Raw genomic sequence first — 19769 nt, forward strand, 5'->3', positions numbered from 1 at the left:
TTGTTACCTATTTTTTTTATTTTACTTTATTTACTTTTGGAGAGAAGAGAAGGAGAGAAACATCGATGTGGGAGAGAGAATGTCGATCCGTTGCCTCTCACACGCTCCCAGCCAGCAACCTGGCCTGCAACCCAGGCAGGTGCCCTGACTGGGAATCGAACTGGTGACCTCTTGTTTTGCAGGCCAGTGCTCCATCCACGGAGCCTCACCAGCCAGGGCCCATTGTGTGCTCTGAGGTCCTCACGCCCACCCCTCCCCTCCCATCTCTGGAGGCTTCCTCCTCAGGCCTCTTCATCTGAAAGGCATTAACTGCATCGCCTGACACCTGTCAGCAAGCCGGGGCCTGTTCTGGGGCTGTGGTTGCCGGGGGCAGGGTGCTCAGAGCCAGTGCGTCCTGGCCTAGGATGTCACCTTGGTCTTCAGTGGTCGAAGGGCCACTGGGCCCGAAAAACTTCACCATGGCATGGACCTGTGGCAGCTCCAGGAATGTCTCCACTGCCAGCAGCATGGCCAGGAGCCCCAGGAGCAAGTAGCCTGGGGAAGAGAGGTTGCTAGGGCAGCTTTTGGGGTGCTGCTGATGCTCCCCGCCCACCTAGCCTGGTGACCCACCCTGGCACCTGATGCCACTCACAATTCTGCTGGCTGGATTCTTCCAACTACAGTTCCCTCCACCTATGAGGCACAGCCTCCCCAGTGGCTTATGGGAGTTGTAGTCCAGACTCCTCTTCCCTCCTCCATTGGTGCTCCTTGGCACCTGGACTCACCAAGAAGTGCCATCTCGCCGAGGTGGTAAAGCACTGGATTCAGGTCACGGCCACGACCGGGCAGCAGGTCCCCCAGGCCGATGGTGCTGAGGGAGCCGAAGCAGAAGTAGACGGCCTCCAGCAGGCCGCCGCCGCCCCGCAGACCCCACAGCACCAGCGCTGGCAGCAGCACGAAGGTGCCGGTCACTAGCAGGCCTAGCACAGCTGCCTGCAGCAGCGCAGCCCTGGCCGGGGCCAGCTGCCAGCGGACAGCTACCTGGGCAACCGGGCGCCCGAGCAGAGGCAGCAGGCAGTGGCGCAGTGTGGCCACGAGCGCTAGGGAAGCTGGCAGCCCCAGGGCCGCGTACACCACACAGAAGGCCTTTCCACCTGCGGAGAGCGGGGCCATGCTGCCATAACCTGGACAGGAGCAAGACAGTGGGCAGTGAGCACTTGAGTGCAATGCCTGCTGGGGTCCCCACTTCCCCTAATAAGCCTCAGCTGAAGGCTGCCCTCTAGTGGCTGAAATTGCCAGAACTGTTCAGGCCCATGCTCTGGCTGGCTCTGCTCCTCCTCCACTGGGGTTCTTGGGTAAGTCCCTTAACCTCTCTGGGCTGCTCTTTTACCTTCTGGAAAGTGAGAGAATTAAAAGAGGCAGTCTCCCCTCAGTCCTCTTGCCTGGCTTTCCAGGATCCTCGGCTCTGCCCTTGACCAATACTTCCACATCCAGCAAGGCAGAATATCACCCACTCTTTGATTTCCCAAAGGTGTATCGAGTTATCCTGTGTGCGGGGCCTTGCGCCGGAACTTGTGTCTGCTCAGGCCCTGCCATTGGATGCGGGGACACAGGCAGGGAAATCTGGTGAGACACGTGATGGGAAGAGCTGCAGAAGAGGCAGCGTGCGTGGGAAAGGGCATTGGGCGCTGGAACAGCCCGAGGGGAGCCCTGGAGAGGTGTGAGAGTGGGAGGGGGAATGGGGTCGGCTAGTCCGAGGCTGCGAACTCCGGTGCCTGGAGGAGCCCGGCGGCGTGAGGTGAGGGAGCAGCGGGGCCTGGGGTGCGCCACGGGGCGCGCGCCCTGCCCGGAAAGGCAGGCCCTGTTCCACTCCAGCCGGTATATTGTCTTGATGTAAGTAGGTTTCTGATTTCTCCAAATGAAGTTGGAAAACAGACTAATTAAAAAAAATATATTTAGAGACTTCGCAGATCAAAAAGACAGCAACAACAGGAAACCGGGCTGTGGTTCCGGGGGCTGAGAGTCTCATTGCTTTGCCTCTCCGGGCCTTCACACCTGCTGTTCCCTGAGTCCCTCGCCCTGTCTCTGTGCCCTGACTGGCATCTCATCCAGACCTCCTCCCCCCCTCCCCCGGGGACCTCTGTGGGGGTGCTCCCGCACTCCCCGGGTTCGTTGCATTTGCCTCCATCTGAGAATCCATTCTTGCTTCACTTTGGGCCCGTGGGTTCCGGGCACCTCTCCTGGGTCTCAGAGGGTGCCTGGGGGTGGGGCTAGGGGCCACACCCCTCCTGGCAGCTGAAGTTGAGGCACCAGTTGGGGTGTGTTGGTGGGAAGAGTCTCGGCTCTGATGTCAGGCCTAATAGGGCCTGGGCTCTGTCTGGCACCTTCGAGCTGGGGGAAGGGCTGCGTCCCCGGGAAGCCCAGGGAATGCTGGAGTCAGGAGCCCCCTCCTGCCCAGCTGCCTGGCAGCCTTACCCGTGGTGGTGAGGATGCTGGCGGTGAACAGCAGGGCTGAGGGCAGATCCCAGGTCCCGGCCTCTGAGCCATTGCCCAGGCTGGAGACCCCGTGGGCCTGGGCCGCCAGGGCGGTGCCCAGCAGCTCCTCCAGGGCCCCGGTTGGCAGACATGCCCCATACTCCGCCTGGAAAGTGGCCAGCTCAGCCCTGAGTTTGGCCTGGAGCCGGAGTGCCGGAGGCCCCTCCAGGGCCTGGAATACCACAGCCCCGAGCCCTAGAGCTAGCCAGTGGGCCACCATCAGTAGCCCACATCGGGCCCAGGGCCTCAGGCCCCCCATGGTGCACCGCCTGGGAGTCTTTGAGGTGTCCTGACAGCCGGCTGCTCCACCTCAGGCCCCGGGGAGGGGCTGGCAGGTGGGGCTGGGAGGAGGTGCTGCGTGGGTGGCTGAGAGTGAGGAAAGCTCAGGGACACAGTTGGGGTGAGTGTGAAAGGGAGGGAGAGGAGGCAGCTGAGGCCTGGAGGGGAGCCGGATGGCTCCCCTCGGAGCCATTTGTTGCTGATTCCCCGAAGCTGGGGCGGTGAGGGTGGGGTGCAGAAGGACGAGGCCCAGAGAGGGGACGGCTGGCTCCAAAGCACACCGCGGTGGTGCCTTGCTCGCCCGGTCACATGTGCTGCACCCACCGCTCAGCAGGGGCTCCCATCCCGAGAACACGGGAAGGACAGACACAGGTGCCGTCCCTCCCGGTGTTCACACAGGAAACGTGTTAGCAAGGGAACACAACAGGTCCCACTGCCGTCCACGCCCTGAAGGAAAGTCTTGGGTAATGGGTGAGCTCTGCGGGAGGGGAAGGTCAGTGGGGCGGCTCCTGTGAAAGTGACGTTTCAGCTGGGGGGCCAGAAAACACCAGTTGGGGGGACAGAGCTGGGGAGAGGGAGGGGGCCAGCTGTGGGGGAGCCCAGACCACGACTCCCACACACCGTGGAACCCCATGGTAGTAAGGAAAGTGGGAGTGAGGCCAGCTGCCAGGGTGGCTCCCTCCTCCTGTGTCCAGACCCTGGGAGAGACAAACCCAGGGCAACCCCTGGAAATGCTGCCCAGAGGGCTGTGGGTTCGAGTCTAACCAGCTGCCCAGGTTGGGAGCAGCTCGGCCAGGGAAGGAGTCCCAGGGGAGGCAATGCCGAGCCAGCCCCTGAGGATGAACGAGGGCCTTGGGCAGCAGTGAAGTTGCTTGCAGTGGTGGGAAAGGCCTGGCGGGGGGCCAGGGAGGCTGACAAGGGCTGTGAGAGGCTGACTCGGTCCCGGGAGGGGGTTATGGGGCAGGCCCCCACCTAGGCCCAGGCCAGCTGCCGGGGACATGAAGTCACCACGGTCGTGTGACGGGTCGGATCCCTGGTTACTTCCAAGAAAGGGGATAGGCTGGGCTTCAGGAGACAGCTTGGGGAGTTTATTTGGCTTCATTGGATCCCGAGGCCAAGGCCCCAGACCTGGCCGGGGCAGCAGAAAGGCACCCAGAGAACCCCGGCCCCAGATGACCCCCGGGGCGGGGGGTCCAGGCACTAAGCCCTGGGGCAGGGGCCACAGTAGCAGGACTTGGTCAGAAGTGCTGGTGACAGCCGAGGCAGCCCCTCTCCCTCGCGCCTCCCCGCCTCCCCTCCTTCCTGCACTACCCCGGGGGGCAATTCCCTGAGACAGCCTGTGGTTCTCCCAACCGGCCGGGTACAGTGTCAGGCCCCAGTGGGGCAGGTAAGCTGGGGGACCCACAGGTTGCAGGTATGTGGGGGTGCAGGCCCCCCATCCAGTGTGAAGGCTTCCTGTGCAGTGTAGTGTTCCTGACCCCCAGAGGGGGCGGGGTCCCTGGGGGGAAACCGAGGCAGTACGGAGGCTCGCCTGGCTCCCGTTCCAGTGTATGCTGTGGCTCCTCCAGGACAGCTGGAGCTCGGGGGGCAGCTCGGCCCGCTCACGGCCCCGCCTCCGGCACCCACGGGGCCTGGGCACCCATGTCTTTGGTCTGGGCCCTGCAGTCCTGAGGCCCGCCCCGGAAGGGGTTGGCAGGCGGAGAGTCCCAGAAGGGGTCTGAGTCTGGGAACAAGGTCCAGGGTGCCCGGCGGGGCGCAGGCTGTGGCGAGGGCAGGGGCGAAGGCCGTGGCCCGGCGGACACGAAGCTCCACGGGTCGATGCGGCTGCGAAGGGGCGAGGGCCGAGGTCGGCTGATGAGGCCCAGGGGCGGCGAGCGCGGGGTGCCCGGGGTGCCCGGGGCGGAGCGCGATATCCCTGGAGGCGGGGAGACGGTGCTTCCTGCGGAGGGCGGGAGAGGGCACAGGGTCAGGCGGCCGCCTCCCCCTGGGCGTCCCCAGGAGGCACTGCCCTGCTCAGGGCCCCGGCTTGGGCCGCGGTTCAGAGCCAGGCCTGCGGAGCAGACAAGCCCGGGCTTGGACCCGGCTCTGCCACTTCCTAGTGGCAGCTGTGAGTTGCTCACTCGCTCGCTCTGTGGCTTCAAGTTCCTTGTTTAGAAAAACATATCTAATGAGAGGGGCTAGTTCGCAGGGTGCTTACGGTGACTGAGTGGGACACTCTCTGAAGCACTGGAAACAGCCCCTGACGACCGTCAACAAGTAGGGGTCTGCTGTCGTCACCGCTGTCGTCACCACTTCTGTTATTTCACAACTGGCCCGGCCCGCCCCACTCCACCCCTGCCCACTGGGTGACTGAGCTTAGAATTCAGTTCCTTTCATGCGTGCCCCACGGCCTGCTACTGGGCCCAGCAGAAGGCTGTGGGCCTGTGGACCGGGCCTGCCCGCCTCCTCCCTCACCAAGCATCAGGCCTGCAAAGGCCCACTCACCACGCCGCTCTTCCTCGCGCCGGGGGCTCTTGGCTGATGGCTGGCCTGCTGGGATGCCCAGGTCCAGCAGCAGGGGCGCGGGGCTGGATGGGCTGGGGCTCAGCCGGGAGCTGGGGGTGCTGGACGTCTTGGAGGAGAAGCGGGCGAGCCGGGAGGGGAGCGGGGAGGGGGGCTGGACCGGAGACGCTGTGGGCTGCGGTGCGGAGGGCATTTGTGGGGCCTCCCCTCGATCTCGGCTCGGGCCCCCGGGGGGCTGCAGGTCACGGCCAAGGCCCAGCGAGGCGAGCAGGGCCGTGCCACGCAGCAGCGCGCGCTGGATCAGCTTGGGAGTCCCGGAGCCGCTGCTGCGCTCCGCCGGGGCTGGGGCAGGCCGCCGTGGCTCCTCCGGCTCCTGGCTCGGCCGTGGAGGGTTCCCTGGTGGCGAGGGCGGGGCTCAGGTTAGGCTGTCTTCAGGAGGGGAGCCCTGGGACCCCTCAGTGGCTCTGGTACACAGACTGGGCACATCTTCCCTGACCAGGCTGGCCGGGCCTCCCTCCCCCACCCCACCCCCCACACTAACTAGCCTTTCAGAAGTTGGGGGCAGGCAGCAGTGAGGGGAGAGCAGTGCAGGCCAAGGAACCCGCAGAAGCAAAGCCCGGGAGGCAGCCAGCTGCCCTGGGGCCCAGAGATGGGGAACCGGGGGGAGGAAAGGGGTCCGCCAGGAGGCAAGCTGAGGCCAGGTTACAGGGGGCCTCAGTGGTCTCCGTGGCCAGCCAGGGGCACCTGGAGGGTCCCAGGGGCAGGACCAGGACCTGTGCCCACCTCCCTCTTGGCCGGGCAGAACCTGGACCCTCTGCCTCCCTGTCCCAACTCCAGCAGTAGCTTATCTGGGGGCGCAGGCCAACCCCGAGGTACACCTCAACGTCCCTGTTCCAGGAATGGGGAAGCGGAGGCTCGGAGCTGCCAGTTGTGTGTGTCCGGCCACGCTGGGTGTTATGTTGCCTGACCCCCGTAGCAGTGCCAGGCTCGGAGAAGTTCAAGGCTGGCCTGAGGCTGCACGGCCAGCATGGGGTGGAGCTGCTCTCTGCCACTTCCCCAGACTCTGCTCTGGATTTCAGGACACCTGGGTCCTACCTGTGGGCCCAGGCAGGCTGCCACTGAGGAGGTGGGGAGGGTCTATGATGGCCTCCCCCAAACCCCAATTTTGTCAGGTCCTCCTTGGTTCTAGGACCTGCCGTGACCCTCCACTGCCACTAGAATAAAGTCCAAACTCGAAATGAAAACAAACAAAAAAAACACTCCAAGCTCCTCGGCTGGGCCTCCAAAGCCCCAGCGCTGTCCCTTCGGCCTCCCCCTTGCTCTTTGGGCCGAGCATGGAGTGGGCCTGCCTGGAGCAGAGAGGAAGAAACTCGGGGCTGGGAGATGAGCTTCCAGTGTGAACCAGGGCTGGGGGTGGGAGGGAGCCCTGTTCTCAGCCACAACCCCGACCCAGTCTCTGCGACTCCTGAGACGGGTCTCTGTAGAAAAAGTTATTATTTCTGGGCCCTTCCTGAACTGGCTCCTTGCTTATTTTTCCAGTTTTGCTCACTCATTCATTCAACAAACTTCTGCTAACAGGTGTGCTGGAGCTAACTACTTCACAGATCCAGCAGGTGCAGGCCAAGCCCCTCCCACCCCTCCCCGGCTCTAAACCCCACTCTGAGCTGCAGCCAGGCTTCCCCTTGCTCAGGTGCGGTGAGCCCCACGCCTCCCAGCGCACCTCTCCCACTCATCAGGACCCAGCTCAGGTGTCACCTCTGTGAAACTGATACCATGAGCTAATACAAACACAGATTTGACCCTGGCTGGTGTGGCTCAGTGGATTGAGTGCCAGTCTGGGAACCAAAGAGTCGCCGGTTCGATTCCCAGTCAGGGCACACGACTGGGTCGCAGGCCAGGTCCCCAGTAGGAGGGAGTGAGAGAGGCAACCACACATTGATGTTTCTCTCCCTCTCTTTCTTTCCTCTCTAAAAATAAAATATTTAAAAATAAATAAAAATATATATTTGATCGTCCCCTCAATCCTGGCACAGAGCTCCTAAAACCCTGGGAATTTTCTAAGTGGTAGAGTGATAAAGGTAAAAGGAGCATGTTTTTTTCCAAAAGGAGCCCTTTTTAAATTCATAACAAACCCTTTGTAACCACTTGGGGTGACTTCCGGTGAGCTGTAGGGATGCCGGAAGTGTCATTAGGAACTGTCAGCCCTGCCCCCTCCAGGGAAGGGAGAGGCTGGAGACCGGGTTCAACCCCCCGATCATCTTGTCCATCAATCACACCCACTAAGTGAAGCCGCTCCCGGAGCCCAGCTGGAGGGGTCCCCAGAGAGAGAGAACTCTCGGAGAGGGCAGGTGTTGGCCCCGCCCCTCCCACACCCCTGCCCTGCACACTTCTCCGTTCTGGCTGTTCCCGACCTGTGTCCTTTACACAGGGGCGTCCCACCTGCAGCCCACGACGGCTACAAACGCAGCCCAACGTAAAATTGTAAATTTACTTGAAACATTACTTGAGTTTTATTATTTATGTTATATGGACATTTCCTATATTAGTGATCACAAATTTGGGACCCGCTTGACAATTTTGAAAGATTATCAAAAGGGCCACTGCATAATTAGGGTTACTACGTGAGCATTTCTGCTCATCTCTGGTGGTGGATCTCACGAAAATTATGCATGGGCCTTTTTTTGCTCATCAGTTTTCGTTAGTGTTTGTGTATCTAGTATGTGGTCCAAGACAATTCTTCTTCCTCCAGTGTGGCCCAGAGACGCCAAAAGGCTGGACACCCCTGCCTTACAACTGACTGGTAATCCAGTAAGGAAACTTTTTCTGAGTTCCGTGAGATGCTCTAGCGGATCACCAAGCCTGAGGACGGGCTTGTGGGACCTCCGAGTCAGAGCCCGTCGGCCAGAAGCGCAGGGGGCATCTGAAGTAGGCGCAGTCTTGGGGGCCGGAGCCCGTGACCTGCGAGGTCCAAGTAACTGCCTCTAGGAAGACAGTGTGGGAACTGAACAGCAGGACACTCAGCTGGTGCTGGAGAACTGGTCAGCGTGGGGAAAAACCTCACACATTTGCTGTCAGACGTGGACTGAGGAGAGTGTAGAGGAAAGCCAGTTTTTCCCTCTCTTAGAAGCCTTCCCACAATGCCCCCACCTGTGCGGTGACGGCTCGGCTTGGCCGTGCGCGGTGCTGCCCCGCACTCGCCGCTTCTGCTGCACGTGTTCATTTACGAACCTGCCTCCTCCTCCCTCCCGCCCTCTCTGGGACCCGGGCCGTGCAGGTCCAGGATCCGGACTCGGACAGGCGCCTGGCTCGTGAAATGCACCGACACGTGTTTGACAGGAAAACCCGCTCTTACGGCCTGGCAACAACCACGTAAGGTGACTGCTGTGACCCCATTTTCAAGGTAAAGAAAGCCATCACTTACAGTGAGTTTAAACAGAGTAGGGGAAAATATGTTTCAAGTAAGCAAGAAAAACGGGACAAAGCTAAGTTAAGATGGAGAGCACTACACAATATGAGTGGAAAGAAGTTACTGCAGTAAACGTCACCAGTTCGATTCCCAGTCAGGGCACATGCCTAGGTTTCAGGCCAGGTCCCAGCTGGGGGCATGTGAGAGGCAGCCAATTAACGTATCTCTCACATACAGATTTTTCTTTCCCTTTCTCTAAAAAGAAGTAACTAAAATCTTTGAAAAATGGTAGTTATCAGCTCCAGGGCAACAAGCAGCACAGGGCAATTTCTGTCGACAGGCAAGTGCCAAGCGGCCCTCTTGGCCTTCCAAGCCTCAGTCCAGTTCCTGCAGCACAGCCAGCTTGGGGTTAGCGGAAAATGGGGTGCCAGACAGGGGTGCAGGCCCCTGCCTCTGCAGTCGGACCTGGTTGAAACCACTGTCCGCTGTGTGTGCCCTTCATGTATCAAGCCCCTTCACTGCTCTGTGCCTCCGTTTTCCCCTGAGTAAAGCAGAGCTAGTAATAACATCCACCTGACGGCGCTGCCCGGCACACAGGGGGGACTCGATAAGTGTTAGCTGCTGTGACTGCTGTGACCAGGAGCGCGGGCGGTGGCGGAGGCGCCGTGCTGGGCGGGGTGAGAGCAGAGAGTCTACGCTGTTTGCTAAAGAGGACGCTGGTCTGACAGCGCTGAGCCAAGTCCTGCGTTCTGGCCGCGCAGAGCAGGGGCAGCGGGGGCTGCAGCTTTCCAGCCCTGCCGATGCCGGACGGCATAGAGCTGAGCCCTGCTCCCGCTCACACGGGAGCCCTGCTCTCTGCCTGACCCCTAGCTTGCCCAGAAGTTCGTATGTTGGAAACCCCTTTTTTCATGTGAAAGCTTCCGAAGAAGCTCACCATGAGCATGGCAGCCAGGGTCAATCTGGGTTCAAATCCTTAGCTGGGGGTTTAGGGAGGTTATCCCATGTCTCAGAGCCTCAGTTTCCTCACCTGTAAAATCGGGATGATAATAGCACCTGCCTTACAGGGCTGTGTTGCTTGGATGGGATGCCTGGCACACAGCAGGTGCTGTGATCATCACGGAGAGAACAGAAGCCCAGAACTGCCCCAGGCTCGGTGAGAAGGGGCTCTGCCCACGCGGCTCTGTCACCCCACCCTCCATGCACAGGCTCCCCAGAAGAACTCTGAGCAGCACAGTGTGGCAGCTACTTGTCCGCCTCCACCCCACCTGGGAAGTTTGCTTCCCCTTTCTCAGCTTAGTTTCCCATGGGTCCCAAATTGAGGGGGTACCATTCCATCTTTCTTCCCTCCCTCGAGTCTGCTGAGGGCAAGTGACTACCACGGGGCTCAGAAAGAGCCCCCTTTCAGGCCAGGCCTGAACCAGGGACCAGATTCTGGGCTCCCTGAGGCATGGGCTGTACCCAGCTCAGTTGTGGGCCTAGAGGTCGGAACTGGGTTTGCTGTACCTGCCGGCTTCTGGGGATCTCCCCGCTCTACCTCCAGAAAGAGCGCAGCAAGAGTCTGCTGGGGGGCAGCAAGGCCACTCACCATTGAGCGTCGGGGGCGTGGAAGGAGATCCTAAGGGGGATGAGTCATCTGAATCCAGGTACCAGGTGGCTTCGTCCATGCGGGACCTTCTCCTGGGTACAGGAGGGGAGGGGGTTGTGCTTCGTGGACCTCAGGACCGCTGAGAGGCACACGATGCTGGAGTTGGGGGCGCTAGGGCACTCACCTCCCATTCTGGGCTTCCCCGGGCTTGGGGGAACTGGGGCCCCAGGCCCAGCACGCTCGGCGCTCTCCATTGCTCGAGTCCTCCTGACGCCGGGGGGACTGGCGGCCCCATGCCTGGCCAGGTTCCGCAGGCTCCACTGTCGAGGGAAAATCGGATGGAGTCCGAGCCAAGGCCAAGAGCCCTCGCCCGTGTTCTCTCCCATCATGAGTCAGGTTCCAGGGGTAATGCCAGAGGATGGGAGCCCCAATCCATCCCCAGGGTGGGCTTTGGGCCACGGAGAACTGCGAGGATGTGGGGCTGGGCAAGTGGGTTTGGGGCCAGGGGCAGGCAGTGGGGTGGGGCATCTCATCTGGTCCTTCACCAGGCACTTGCTGCTCACCAGTCAGTACAAACGCAGCAGAAAGCTGCTGGGTTTTAATTCTGACTCTTATTAGCCGTATAACAGTAAGCAAGTTTGTTTTCCCCACTTTTCTTGCTTATAAAACTTAGTAACAAGAACAGCTACCTCACAAAGTTATTGTGAGAAATTAAGTTAATATTAGCAAAACATTTAGAAAAACGAGGAGTTGTACAATTAGAAAATACTAGCGTCATACAATTCTCTGACTTCCAAAAAACTAGTAAAATAAATGCTGGGCGGGGAACTCAGGGGTGCCAGGCTAGACTGACAGGGGAGGGGGACGGGCTGGGAGGAAAAGGAGACCAGCAGGGTCCCCCCCCCCCCCCAGGATGAGCTCTGACGGGAGAAGAGGCAGGGGCAAGGACACAGAGAGGAGAGGTTTCTTACACTGGATAGCCCGAAACCGGGGAAAGGTGGGCGAGTCCCCAGCTCCGACCTCAAAGACGTTTCTCCTCCGGTCCAGGCCGGGCGAGGCCTGCACAGTGATGCGGTGTTTGAAGTCTGGGTTTGGGAAGCAAGCAGGGTGCGTGTTTGTGGTGAAGGAGAACCAAGATCCCAACCTGCAGAGACCCTGGGTCGGCTCGTAGGCAGGACAGGGACCCGGCCTGGCAGCACGGTGGCTGTGTGACTGGGGCTAGCCTTACTGCCGCCCTGGGCCCCAGGCTCTCTCGGTGACCCGGTCTCCACCGCCAGAAAAGCGGAGAAGCTCGGCGGAGTCGGAGATTCCCGGGAGCCTGCCCGCCCCGCCCCTCGGCCTTCCCAGAAATTCCATAATCCCCGCCCCTCCCGGGCCGCAGCCACTCCCAGGACGACATGCAAATATCCCCGCCGGGACACGCCCACAAACACGCCGAGTCCCAACCCCTACTAGCCTTCAGCTCACGGACCCAATCCGACGCGAACGCCTAACCCCACCCCTCCATCCACGCAGCCAATGGCGGGAGCCGAGCGGGGAACAGCCCCTTACCGAGCGGCATGCTGATGCGCTCGCCTCCGTCGCGCGCTCGGAGCTTGCTGCGCTTGAAGGTGCCGCGGCGGCGGCGCACGTGCGGCCGCTCGCGGTCCACCTGCTGCAACAGCAGCGTCAGCTCGCGCTCGAACACCTCCAGCTCCCACTGAGCCAGCAGGTGCTCGCGCCGCCGCAGCTGCTCTGCCTGTGACCGCTGCTCACGCGCTGCGCGGGTCAGCTCCTCCTCGCGGCTCAGTAGTTCCTGTGCCCCAGACAGTAAAGGCGGTGGGGTTAGCGGGGAGAGAATGGGGCGGGCACCAGGGAGGCACTCCTTCCGGGCGTCTTCTTCCAACCCCCCGGACCCTGACTCCTCCCACCTTTTCCTTCGCCCGCAGCTCGTCGAAAAGGCCCTGGATCTCACGCTTCCAGCCTTCCTGCATGGAATGGAAGGAATCCCGCGGCATTTCCCGCAGGACTTGCGCCTCTAGCGCCTCCAACTGCTGCAGGATGGAGGCGAAATCGGGCCTGCGATGGGGGTCCTGCGCCCAGCAATCTGGGGACACAGCGTGGAGGGGAGACAATAAAAAGGCCTGTGGGTGGATCTGCCTTGGGCCAAGGAGCTCTGCTCCTCACCCTCCCGCGCCATGCCCTTACCGGCCATGAGCTGTGCGAAGGGCTCGGGGCAGGTGGATGGGATGGGCAGTGTGAGTTTGTTCACAGCCACTCCGTAGGCCACAGCAAGGCAGTCGATGCCACGGTAGGGCACCTCCCCAGTCAGCAATTCCCACAGCAGCACCCCAAAGCTGTAGGGGAGACAAACGGTTTGTGCACTCTCCTGTACTCACTACCATTTCACCCCAAAACAACCAGGAACTAAATGGTTTGCCCCCCACCCACCCACCCACACGTCTGCCTGTCTGCCCAGCTCTAGACTCTGGTAGCCCCACTGCTGGCCCCATCCAGCCTCCAACCAGCCGCACCTCCAGACATCGCTGCCCTTAGAGAAGGTGGAGGCCTTGATGACCTCAGGAGCCATCCAGGCATAGGTGCCCGCAGCACTCATTTGTGTGGTTTTGTGCCACTCGCGGGCCAGGCCGAAGTCGGTGATCTTCAGGGTCTTGTGCTCCATGTCATCACCCTCGATGGGCTGCAGCAGCAGTACTAGGGAAGAAGGGAGGCAGGGTGGTGGTTGTTCCAGGCTCAGGTGGTGGGGACAAGGGAGGAGCTGGGAGCAAACTGTCATCTAACACACGCCTGGCTGGGTACGGGTGGGGGGGGGGGGCAGAGAGGTGATCTTGCCCTTGGAGAGCTTGCTGCTGGGTTTAGGGCAGAATGAGACAAAAATAATGTTGGGCAATGCTTACAGAGGGACCACTATAAGCCAGGTGTTTTACACTCCAACATAGCAGTCACACACAAAAAATCTGTCAGGCAGACATGATTATCCCCATGTTACAGACAAAGAAACTGAACAAGGAAATGACTTGGCTAAGGTCATAAGCAAATTAAACAGATTCCAACCTAGTCTGAGTGGTTCCAAAGCCAGTCCTGTAACTTTCTCCTAACACTGTGTTGGATGGAAACCAACAGTAGAGCAGCCACAGCCTTTATGGCTTCAACTTACAGAGAAACCCAAGTCTTGTCATTTTGCTAAGGCACAAGTGTGAATCAGAACCTCCCTTGGGCTGGGGGGCAGGAGGGAGCCCTTTGGTGAGAAAGGAAGCCCAACAGGCACTGCAGGCCCCTGACGCCCAGATCGCAGTGTGGCTAGTGCAGCCACTCCCAGGGGAGAGAGGCTCCAAAAGATAACTACTAGCACAGTCGATGTGGAGAGAAAGGGAGGGGTCTGAGAAAATGATGGTTCTTGGCCAGAAAGGAGGAGCTTGGGATAAATGTAGGAGTGGATGGTTAGGCTTGGCAGGGGCTTGTGGCTTGGACCCAGATGGGGCCACCGTACTCTGTACAGAGAGAAGCAGCTACTTGCAAACCTCTCATCAGGGAAAAACATGGCTCCAATGAGAGAGGTTTTAGAAGAACAGAAAGAGGACCAAGCCATAGAACCATCAAGGCTCTGAAAGGGCCTCTCTACTTTTCTGGCTGGAGACCACCACACCGGAGAGAAGTGCGAGCCGAGCCAACCATGTTCCCAAACGTGGCATTTCAGGGCACATCTCTCGGCTGGCTGTCCTGCCCAGGTGCCTGCACCGTAACAGGGGCAGCACAGGGTACTCGGGGTGGAGTACCTATATGCCACTCACTAAGGGGCGGGCCCCAGCACCTACCACAGCCCAGTGAGTCAGAGAAGACTTCTCAGAAGAGGTGGCAGAACCAGGGTATTCACTTTTCCAGGCCTAAAGTCACAGCTCCTGATCCCGCTTCTGGCCAAGCTCTTTGGGCCTCATGGGGGCATCCGGCACTGCTACCCAACCCTGCCCTGATGCCCTCCGCTCCCGCGGCCTCTGGCTGCTTGCGCTGTTTCCTTCAGGGTTCCCCCACCCTTAGCCTTTTTGGTGCCAGTGTTCCTCAGGGCCAGGCCTCTCTTCCACCTCTGCCCACTGCCCCCAGACTGTCTCGGCCTCTCCCAGGTGCCAGCCAGCCATTGGCATCTCCCGTACTTGCAGTCCCAGGCCAGAAGTCAACGCAGCTGCCCACCAGCTGTCCTACCTGGTGTCCATGTGCCCTCAGCAGCCACCTTCATCCTCCCACCATGCCCGGCAACCCTTCCTGCCACTTATCCCCACTCAGAGAATGGCCCTGCGATCCGCCCTCCCCTCTGAGCCTGCCTGGGGCTGAGTCCCGAACGGTTAATAAAGCTGGGGGAGACAACAAAAGCCACCTCAGAGGACTGTCAGGAGACCTCACTTTCCGAAGCCTTCGCACAGGGCCTGACGTCCAGCACGAGGGTGCTGAAGCCAGTTGTCCTAAACGTTCTGTCGCTCACTAGCACCCCTCTGCAGACTCTCTTCTCTGTCCTCTATCACAGCTTACTCCCAGCTTCGCAGCAGCCTCTGGCCTGGCCGCTGAGGCTCGGGACCGGACCATTTGGTAAACCCTGTACGAGCTCCTTCCCAAGAACCACGACAGGCTGGGGCAGGTGGCTGGAGTGGGACCAGGCAAAAGGCTCCGTGTGCCGGGGTTGGGGAGGGACTCCTGCCACCTCTGGTGCCAGGACCCAGCTGTCCTCTTGAAGACCAACCCTTGCTGCTTTCTGGCTGGGTCTCCAGCCACACGTGGTGCCTCGCAGACTAGTGGAGTGCTTTCTGCACAGCATCTCAGGCTGGGAGGCCAGCCTCTCCTTTTTGGTTAGCTAATCTGAGACCCAGGTAACTTCCCCAAAGTCTCAGGACTTCTCTGTCCTGGTGGCCCTTCCACCCCCTCCCGTTCTCAGCGTGACCTTATACCCCAGAGCCTCCAATCCTCCTCTGCACCTCCTGCTTTTCTGCAAGCGCCTTGAGTTTGTCCCAACCCAAGCTACTCTTCTGGCGACCGATGCAGATCTCGGGAATGGGGTGGTCAGGGGCCACCCAGAAGAGAGGGGGCTAGAGAGCTCCCTCTCGGTGCCCCCTCAGGGCTTCCTGGCCCCCAGTCCCCTCCCACGCCGGCCTCTGTGGGGCTCGGGAGTGGCCTAGGCAGCTCACACCTCTTCCGCTTCCCTCCCCTGGTCCCTACTTCTCCTTTCTGGGGGCCTGGCCCAGGTCTCCAACTGGGGGGGGGTTCCTTTGGGGGAGAACTGGGGGAGGTCGGGCCTAGGCCGGGCTGGCTGGTCAGTCCTGTGACTCGTGGGCCTGGAGAATTCCCCCTCCACTCCCCGCCAGGCTTCCTCACAAGGCCCCCATTGTCCAGGAAAATCATGCCATTGTTTCCTGCCTGCGCCCCCCCAGTCCAGGGACTCCCCCGCCCCAATCCCGCAGACAGCACCCCAGGCCTAGGACTGGGGTTGCAAGGTGGGAGACCAGGCTCAGGGAGGCCGAGGGCACCCTGCCTGCCCTTAACCACCGCCCAGGCTCTGGGAGAGAAGCAAGGGAACTAGAGGGGAGTGGGGGTGCAATCCCTGGCTCTTTCCTCTCCCACAAACCCCCCACCCCCCAGCTCTTTCCTCCCCTGCAGGCAGCTGGGTTGGGGAGGGAGCAGAGGCTGGAGCAAGGGCAGGAAGCCGCTCAGGGGCAGCAGGAAACGCAGGAAGCGGTGGGGAGGGTGGGGAGCAGAGGCCTGGGCTATTGTTCCATTTTCTCTGGAAAGAAAACTGGAGGAAAAACAGAAGACGGAGTCCCCTCCCCCTGGGGCCTTCGGGGAACCCCCCTCAGGCTGTGGCAGGGAGTGAGGGTCCCTAGGCGGCTAGGACACTGAAGTGAGGCCGAGAGGGGGAAAACGCCCCCTGCTCCAGATGAGAGGAGCGGGTGGGGCGGCTGGCAGACATCCCCTGGCCCCTCCAGCCCTGGCAAGGACTTGGGTATCACCGGGTCCTTGTATTAGCCGCCCCCAGGCCCCTTGTCCGTGCTCAACCCAGGCCAGGAGCCTCAAAATATCTATGTTCGCCCCTCCAAGAGCTGCCCGTGCCTCTCCAGTAGCCCCACTGGCTCCTCCTGCGCTTCCTTTTACTCTGTAGACTGCACCCCGGGCCCCACCAGACCCAGTCCTGGGTCCCACTACTGTGCTGGATCCTGCCTCCCGGGCTTTGCCCTTGTCCGGCCCTGTCTGGACATCCAGCTGGGAGCCCCTGTGAATGCTGCCTGCCTTTGGCCCGGTGCGAAGCTCGCCTGCTTGGGGAAGCCCTCCGAGCCTGTCACTCCTCGTCTTGGGCCCCCGCTGGGCAGTGCGTGGGGCCTGAAATACCTGCATGCGGAGTGTCCAGTCCCACCACGCCTACCCCGAGGGCTGGTCCCAGGAGAGGTGGGCCCACCCCCAAATGTCCACACTCACGGCTGAGGACCCACCGTGTGCTGGCATCAGGCACCGGGGCTTGCCAAGTCTGTCAAGCCATCTCCCTCGCCCCGTTACTCCCTCTTTACAGAGTCTAAAACTGAGGCTGTGAGTTGAAATAACCACCTAGAGGCCCCGCAGCCAAGGGGAAGGCTATGGCCAGAACTCCAGCCCCAGCCCCAGGACCACCATGCTCGCCCCTCGGGGCTCTCTGTTCTGGAGCACCTGCCCCTCACAGGCAGAGGGGAGAGCAAGGCACCACCAGCACAAGGGAGTGAAAGTTGGGGGACGGGGCATGAGGAGCGCCAGCATCCGGCGCTCTGCTGCCTTGAGGTGGTGGCCATGGCTGGGCAGGAGAATTACGGCCCAACTAAGAGATCGAAAGTTTTTAAATTTGGCAGCTGTGGGCTGGGTTTAAGGACTTCTGAGGCTGGGGTCAAGAACTTTGGTGCCCCGGTACTCCTGCTTTGGGGACAGTGGGCATCCCAGTCATCCCAGTCACCCAGTCATCCCCCAGGGCATGAGCTCCTGCCTCTAGTATCACAGCAGCCAGACTAAGACAGGTCTGGGGGCCAGGCACCTTTCAAAGGAGCCCCCGGGTAGGTTCAGCCGAGAGCTGGCAACCTGAGTATGCGGGGGCCGTGCCACCCTCCAAGCATGCCCCCGAAAACTCACTGTTGTTGGACTTGAGGTCTCGATGGATGACGGGCACCAGGGCCTCACAGTGCAGGTAGTGCATCCCACGGGCAATCTGCACGGCCCAGTTGACCAGCACGTGGGGGGGTACACGCCGCCCAGCCAGGGCCCGGCTGAGCGGCCCGCCAGCTGCGTACTCCATCACCAGGCACAGGTTGGGCTCCTCGAGGCACACAGCCTTGAGGGCAATGATGTTGGGGTGTGCCAGCATGGCGAAAAGCCGGGCTTCCTGGCGCACACTCTCAGCTGTCACACTGATGTCCTCATCAGGGTCCTGTCGAGCTGCCTTCACAGCTACCAGCTCACCTCGCCAGCTTCCACGGTAGACCTTGCCGAAGCCACCAATGCCGATCACCTCCTCCAGCCGCAGCTCCTGGAAGCTGGCCACCTCGCAGGGGGGCGGGCCGCCCCGAGACACATAGTTGGACGGAAAGATGCCTACCTGGCCGCCTACCTGGCCCGCCCACCAGCCCTCATCGCCTGAGATAGCTGCATCCCGGGATAGCACCTCCACACGGTCACCCTTCCGCAGGGGCAGCTCATCCTGCCCATTGGGCTCGTAGTCGAACAAGGCTGTCCACACAGGGTTGGCGTAAGCCGCTGCTTTCGGGGACCCCTCTGGCCAGCCTCCACCGGTGCCCCCGCTGCCCCCGCCGTTCCATGACCCCAGTGGGCTCTTGAGGAAGAGGTTCTTCAAGGGCTCCATGGCTGGGAGCCGGCGTTGGGGCGTGTGGGGGACCTTCCCTGGGTGCCCCTGGTCTCCACCCCTGCTGGCTGCCGAGGCCCTAGTCCCGGAACCTGGGCATCCGGGCCTTGGCCCTCAGCCCCAGACCCACGCCTCTCTGGGGAGCCAGGCGTGTCTCCTCCTGGCCCGCCGCATCTTGGGCTTTTTGAGGAGGGCCACCCAGGGCAGTGTGGTCAGTCTCGGGGGGTGGGACCCCGGGGTCTCGGGCGTCTCACCATTGCCAGCTCAGAAGGGCCCAGGCGTCCCTCAGTCCTAGAGCAGTCCTGGGAGCTTGGTTCCAGCAACCGCCAAATGTAAGGTGGAGCCGGCAAGGGGCAGCGCCCGGGCTCCGGGTGGGTCTTTTCGCGCAGGGGTGGCTGGAGTGTCCCTAGTAGGGCCAAGCTGCCCCTTCCTGGCCCAGCTCCCTCGGCCCGATGGCTCCAACCCCCGTTCCCTTCTTCCTCCTCCCTTTGTACTTTGGCCCCGGGGGCGGGAGGCAGAGGTGGAGGGTGGAGTTTCACTTTTTTCCGCTCTTCTCCCTCCTGCAGGAAACAGCATCAGATGACGCGAGCGGGTAGCACCGCTCCCCTCCCAGAGGCTGTGGGAGACTGAGCCTGGGGAGTTCTCGGGTCGCGGTCGAGGAGAGGCAGGAGGAGGAGAAGGGTAGCCCCGATTCCTGTCGAAGTTGTCTCTGCTAAGGACGGGTCACCCCCACCCTCTGCATCAGCATCGGCAAAATGGGGTAAAGAGACTGGCGTGAAAGTGGGACAAATCCGAGTCTGGTCTTGGCTCTGAAGTTGTGACCCATTGTCTCTGCGCCCAGTTCTCATATCTGAAAAGGGGAGACCAGAAGCTCTGCTTTGCAGGGCTAGTGGGGTGGGGTGGGGGAGATTGGAGGAGGACGGAACTGGCTGCACCTCAAACTCTTGGAACGGGTTGTCTAAGGCTCTCTCCTCTTCCCTTCACCTGGGAAAAATGCACTTCTTCATGCCCGTTCACCAGTGGGCAGAAACCTGAGACTTGTCCCGAACTTTGCCCAGTGATTGGATTCAGAATAGCTAAGCCGTCCTCACAACCACAGGGTTGACTCCTTGCCTTGGTCCTGTCACTTTAAGAAAAACGACGCTATCCTATTTCGACTATTCCCGCCTGTTCTGGTGGATCGCTCTATAAACACCAAATCTGAGCTCTGACCCGGAAGTAGAGGCAACTCCAGTCGACAGACGCTCCTGACGTTGGAGGTCCAGCAGTAAATGGGGCCGACCACGAGGGGCGTGCTCCAATGGCGGTGAACTCTCACTGTAGCCCTGAGGAGTCCACGCCTCCATTCTTTTACGCACCTCCTGTAACTCACTGGGAGAGCTTTGCGCCTATTAACTCCGCCCACTAACAGATCCTTCGCCAGGGCGTGTGGGCCTGCTCACCAGTGGTTGGTTCTTCGACCCACACCAGAGCATCTTTGGTTCCACCCACTGGTGGTTTTCGCTTGGTTGGCAACGCCTTTGTGTTGCGCATGCGCTCAAGCACTTGTACGTTTTTGGACTTCACTTACAGTTGGATTCTGCGCACGCCCAAAGGGCTCCCTGGCTTCCAGTCACTGCTCCGCCTTC

The 19769-nt window shown here is 60.9% G+C and overlaps 2 protein-coding genes across 2 annotated transcripts; both read right to left on the reverse strand.

The window, feature by feature from the left end:
- Positions 1 to 213: 213 nt before the first annotated feature.
- On the reverse strand, positions 214 to 2962 carry KCNK7 (potassium two pore domain channel subfamily K member 7). The gene is made up of 3 exons (XM_028515562.2): positions 2455 to 2962; positions 765 to 1163; positions 214 to 534 (listed from the first exon to the last, which is right to left on the reverse strand). The coding sequence occupies exons 1-3, from the start codon at positions 2771 to 2773 to the stop codon at positions 329 to 331; spliced, it is 924 nt and encodes a 307-aa protein (XP_028371363.1). The 5' UTR covers positions 2774 to 2962; the 3' UTR covers positions 214 to 328.
- A 901-nt stretch (positions 2963 to 3863) lies between these two features.
- MAP3K11 (mitogen-activated protein kinase kinase kinase 11) lies at positions 3864 to 19738 on the reverse strand. The gene is made up of 11 exons (XM_028515554.2): positions 19584 to 19738; positions 17415 to 18701; positions 12800 to 12980; positions 12474 to 12622; positions 12197 to 12372; positions 11838 to 12081; positions 11258 to 11371; positions 10471 to 10606; positions 10287 to 10378; positions 5278 to 5691; positions 3864 to 4732 (listed from the first exon to the last, which is right to left on the reverse strand). Exons 2-11 carry the CDS (start codon positions 18139 to 18141, stop codon positions 4395 to 4397), a joined length of 2571 nt encoding a protein of 856 aa, XP_028371355.1. The 5' UTR covers positions 18142 to 18701; positions 19584 to 19738; the 3' UTR covers positions 3864 to 4394.
- Between the last annotated feature and the right edge of the window lie 31 nt (positions 19739 to 19769).

This window comes from Phyllostomus discolor, chromosome 6 (assembly GCF_004126475.2).
Source record: "Phyllostomus discolor isolate MPI-MPIP mPhyDis1 chromosome 6, mPhyDis1.pri.v3, whole genome shotgun sequence".
NCBI lineage: Eukaryota > Metazoa > Chordata > Mammalia > Chiroptera > Phyllostomidae > Phyllostomus > Phyllostomus discolor.

What these genes read in the sequence shown, in the direction of transcription:
- KCNK7 (XM_028515562.2), bottom strand. Translation starts at nt 2,773, where the DNA reads ATGGGGGGCCTGAGGCCCTGGGCCCGATGTGGGCTACTGATGGTGGCC. An exon ending in CAGCATCCTCACCACCACGG is followed by an intron (nt 1,164 to 2,454) that starts GTAAGGCTGCCA and finishes GCTCCTGTCCAG; the next exon opens with GTTATGGCAGCATGGCCCCG. An exon ending in CGGCGAGATGGCACTTCTTG is followed by an intron (nt 535 to 764) that starts GTGAGTCCAGGT and finishes TCTCTTCCCCAG; the next exon opens with GCTACTTGCTCCTGGGGCTC.
- MAP3K11 (XM_028515554.2), bottom strand. Translation starts at nt 18,141, where the DNA reads ATGGAGCCCTTGAAGAACCTCTTCCTCAAGAGCCCACTGGGGTCATGG. An exon ending in CTTCGCACAGCTCATGGCCG is followed by an intron (nt 12,373 to 12,473) that starts GTAAGGGCATGG and finishes CTGTGTCCCCAG; the next exon opens with ATTGCTGGGCGCAGGACCCC. An exon ending in GCGCGAGGAAGAGCGGCGTG is followed by an intron (nt 4,733 to 5,277) that starts GTGAGTGGGCCT and finishes CGCCCTCCGCAG; the next exon opens with GAAGCACCGTCTCCCCGCCT.